This window comes from Sphaeroforma arctica (genome assembly GCF_001186125.1).
Source record: "Sphaeroforma arctica JP610 unplaced genomic scaffold supercont1.576, whole genome shotgun sequence".
Lineage (NCBI taxonomy): Eukaryota > Ichthyosporea > Ichthyophonida > Sphaeroforma > Sphaeroforma arctica.
The window spans coordinates 1-4,771 of record NW_014039982.1 but is presented as its reverse complement, the minus strand read 5'-3'; the positions used below and the strand labels follow the sequence as shown (position 1 = coordinate 4,771).

The window sequence follows — 4,771 nt, the reverse complement described above, 5'->3', positions numbered from 1 at the left end:
TGTGTGTGTGTGTGTGTAGTGTGTGTGTGTGTGTGTGTGTGTGTGTGTGTGTGGTCGTGGTTGTGTGTGTGTGTGTATGTGTGTGTGTATATTTTTATGCAGGTGTGCTATAAATGTGCCGGGTTCGACACCATTTGTTGTTGTGATCATGCGCTCGCTGTAGTGGCGGACATATGACAGCGTTCCAGTTGTAGAATTACAGTACACATTGTCCCGTATGCATATAATCCATTTAAATACGTTTGCAGGCTTGACTGGATGGACAAGCTACTATCGGTAAAGACGATCTACTTATATGCTGTGGAGAAAGATTCTGGAAATACCATCAACACTCAACACTGATATTTACTTTTGGATATTTTGTTTTGCATTAATTAATACATCCAAGATATGTATCCTTTTGTTTAAAAAACAAAACAAAAAAGAAACTGGAGTAAATATAGATCTGGAGCAGATTCAGGCTTTTTACTTTTCATGGTTTTATATGTTAGAAGGGGCTATGTTATATGTTGTGTCATAGACTCCTAGCCCCGGCTATGTTAAGATAACTTAAGAACTTGAGATAGTATGATATACTGCCTCTGGGGAAGACGGGACAGAGAAGAGTATTCACTCCACTGGGGCATAGCCCTGTATTGTTTGGTTTGAAGGTCATGACTGGGGTCGGATTTTAAGTCGGATTTCATATTTAGTCACACTGTCTCAAGATGCTATGGAGGTACATACATACATATTGCCGCCCAAGTCACGCAAAGCTAATTCCATTCGCCGTTAAATAGCAGGGAGTGACCTGGACTACTAGAGCTGTAGTAGTGAGACGATTGGAGTTGACAGCCTGATACATAGCCCAGACAGTACAACACACACCGTTCGGCGAGGTCATTGGCCTGTTAACTGGCGTTGAGCGCCAGAAGACAGTCCAACGGTTGCTGTACCGCCTTTCTTCCGCCGTTTTAGGACTGCGCCATTTAAATGGGATTCAGACCAACCGAACTGGGCGAAAACTGTCATATAGTGTCTATGCAAGTAAAGATACACAAATGACAATACAAGGGTATCTATACCTCGGTTGACCACACTAATCGAGCCGCTGAGTCATATCTGAATCTTTACATGAATGCTGTGGTGCGATGCAGGGAGTTGTCCCGACAACCCTTGTACTAGTCAGGTACAGCTGGATGAAGCCACTCTACCGTTAGCCGAGGAGTCTACCTACGCTTGGATCACCTCAACGCCATTTTTGCCGACTATCACGCAGTCATAGTCGCCCAGCTCTAATTTAACAAGCTGTAAGGGGGTATTGTGAAGGACACAATCATCATCAGTAGTGGTGCCAGGTATGCTTAACAATTGCACTCCAGGTGATACTCTCCAGAGAGCACTTACAGCTGAAGCTGCTGCGGGCCTAAAATGAGCAGGGAAATTGAACATACAATAGAGCACTGGAAACCTGCAGGTATTCATATGCTATATATATCAAGCATATCGACCCACTCGTGCTCCTCGACTAAATCGAGACATTGTGAATCCGTGAGAACCTCAAACACGCAGTTGAAACTCGGTGGACATCAATATATAGAGCAAACGATACCGTATGCACGTACCTTTTCCTTCTCGCTCGAGTCAAGGCTTAAGGCATCTGCCACAAACACAGCCATGGCCAGAGCATCGTCCTTTGGTGCGAAGACTGGAATCACAACCTCATCTATTCCTTCTACGCCAGCGTCGGCCTTGGTTAGTTTCGAGTCAGGGATGCCTGTAATCACTCAAATTAAAAACATATCGGATTGGTTTCACAAACGATTGCGAGTGCGTCTACTGATCTGATTGGTTGCCGGGCATACGATTGCAAATGCGCCTACGGGGCTATATTTCTTTACACGCTGCGCTCTTGTGTGTGTGCGGCCAAAAATAGTTCAAGTCTGATCCAGCCTTTTGTAGCGCTAGTCGGTCCAACTGTGATGAGTCTGCGTCATAGACTTTTGTGAAAATATGTAGTTATGAAAACAAACAGCAGTGGGTGTTGAGATAGTTACTGGAGCATGCGCACATACCAGGTCTCCCTGCAAAATAATCATAGTCATACACTCACACTCGCATACGCGCGATACAAAATTTGGTGCTGACCTGTATCTAAAGTTTCCGGGTGTTCGTCACTGAACACACGGTTATTCGTTAAGATATCACAGACGTCTTGTAGAGACTTGACCACCCCATCCTTGGCGCATGGACGTACGGTACTCTGTTTATACGAGAAAATTAAATATTAGTACCTCCGTGAAGTCGGCATAGTTTAATATTTGGTCGCGATGGGTAGTATTCTTCAAAAGGAACGATTCGATGCACCATGTGGGTTGAAACTAGTACAAAATCATAGTGCCTTGTAAGAACATGCTCCAGAAGTATGTACTTCTATGGAGAATCCGGAATTAGTGATCGCAAGCACCAGAATTACTACCAGAAACCCGAAGCAAAGGCCAGCCAAAGTATGCCATGAAGTGTGAGCGTCGACTCCCTGACTACAACACTACGTGGAATCAGGCGGAAAGCAAACACCTAAGCGTGCAGTCGAACTTACGGTAGCCGCACGGAGATCCCCAGCCGCGTCAGCGTTGAGCGCTTTGAAGTGTGGTTCAGATGCAGTGGACCCTGATAGGATTACAAACGGCGTTGCTTCCTTCGGACACCGTTTCTGGAAGAACTTCTCCGCCGCCTTTGCACTGCGAGATTTGGCGCTATCCGTGACCTGTGTATGATCAGTCATGCGGTTGTGTACACTATATGTTATGTATGCCAAACATCATCTGAAATATCTGCATATCTCGCGTACGTATATGCGGTAGTAACCGGGGTGTCTAGTTTTTTTTCCCAATACGTCAGATATCGAGATTTTTCAGTTGCCACATGCTTTCCCATCTCACCTATGTCAGATTGAATATACGACGTGTGTATACGAATAAGACACAACATTGGTAGCCTGCACTGTGTCACGTACAGTAATATATGCTTCAATCTCGGTAAAGACCGACTAAGGTACTGCGACTGTATGTGGCAAACATCGCATACTACCAATTCCACGCATCGTTCAAAACATCCTGAGACCCTACACAGCACAAATCGTTTGTTGCAGGAGTTGCATTACGCTGCGGCTTACCTCGTCGTCAGTGCCATGAACAATAAACATAAGCTCTTTAAACATGGACTGGCCCAATGGGGGGTTCGCAAAGTATGCCAGTCTAGTATCGGGATTTTTCTTCCAGTCAACCGGCATGAATCTACAAATAAAAGAGTATAGAATTGATACTTACAACATATCGACTGGAAAGGCTGTTGTTTATGCGCCACATACGGGTGGCAGCTATGATTACAGATCGTATTTGCATGCATATTATCTCCGTATCGATCGGCGCACAAACATAACTGTGTTTAATATCGAGTCAGGCATTTAGAATTGCCGCAGCAAACACTTGTTCAAGCATAGATAGACGAATAGGTAGACGAGTAGGTGGATAAAAATTCAGGCTCACGCTCCACAAGCGAAGTTAGCTTTGGCAGTAGTAAAGTATATGCGAGCGTGCTGATAAAATATATTCGCAGAGACTCTCTCTACCATTGTCCACGGTCTAAATGACACATTCACACAATCAATGACTTGCTTAAAATTTCCTTAGCATTCTAAAACATCACTTGAGAATCCACTCAGACAAATACAGAGGAGTTCAAAACTAACTAACACTGGCAAACAAGTACAACGTACCGTTTGTGTACAGTGGTCTCGAGAAGCTCCGTGTCTGTGGGCCAGGCATAGACCGTGTAGGTGTCGTTCCCGTTCAGCCCACTGACTGACAACTCTCTTAATTTGCTGCAGAATACAATCGATCATACAATGAGGGGTGTACGTCTCATATAGCGATGTGTGCTGTGTGGGCATGGAATGGTATGTGAGTTAAACGCACATTGGCACGAAATGCCGGAGAGAAATGGAGATGCACGACTCTACCAGCCCGGTTCAGTAGTCATCACTTAGGTAACGTATACGAGGACAAGTCGTCGTATGAGTCTTGCCCTTATTTCGTGGCTTGAATAGGTATATACACCTATGGTATACAAATATACGGTGCGTGTAGGTATATGTATTCTAGATTCTGGGACTTACCTACTCAATATCCTGACTTTGTAAATGGTCTCCGCGTCGACGTCTAAGGTAATTGCGGCTCTGCCTTTAGTTGTGTCCGAGCACCCTTCTACCTGCATCTTGCCAGATGAACACTGCAGAGTTGCCTATGGCCAATAGTAAGCAAGAGAATGTGTTTGTGATCTGTGTGTGAGGTCGTTTCTGACACTCACACATGGTGCAGGAAGAAACAGGACTACCGCGGTTTTGCACGAGACACAGGGCTTCGTGAGAACGTGTGTGAATATATCGGTGTATTTGTATACAGAATAGAGAATGCCAGCTTTCCCGATGTGCTATACTTCCTTTTTGAGCGTGACTGAAAGATTCACAGTCGTACAACTACCATCACCTGCGGATGCAATTGCCTGACACTGGTCAGTGGTGAAGCTAGAACTTCACCACTGGCGTATGTGCATCTACTGTGCTAGCACGACTGTGTACGCGTATTTGGTGTCCCTTGACTGATTTGCAACCCGAATTCGTCGATGCATCGCCATGTACTGGAACGTGTGAGTAGTTCACATGCTTGACTCGGTGTGAAACTATCATTGTATACAATTCATAACCCTTAATTCCTCCACTCGCTGAGCTTGT

At 45.0% G+C, this 4,771-nt stretch overlaps 1 protein-coding gene across 1 annotated transcript; it reads right to left on the bottom strand.

Annotated features, from left to right (window-relative positions):
* Positions 1 to 433: 433 nt before the first annotated feature.
* On the bottom strand, positions 434 to 4,283 carry SARC_07347 (hypothetical protein). The gene is made up of 7 exons (XM_014298709.1): positions 4,157 to 4,283; positions 3,758 to 3,862; positions 3,155 to 3,275; positions 2,579 to 2,746; positions 2,128 to 2,242; positions 1,605 to 1,756; positions 434 to 1,287 (listed from the first exon to the last, which is right to left on the bottom strand). The coding sequence occupies exons 1-7, from the start codon at positions 4,252 to 4,254 to the stop codon at positions 1,213 to 1,215; spliced, it is 834 nt and encodes a 277-aa protein (XP_014154184.1). The 5' UTR covers positions 4,255 to 4,283; the 3' UTR covers positions 434 to 1,212.
* Between the last annotated feature and the right edge of the window lie 488 nt (positions 4,284 to 4,771).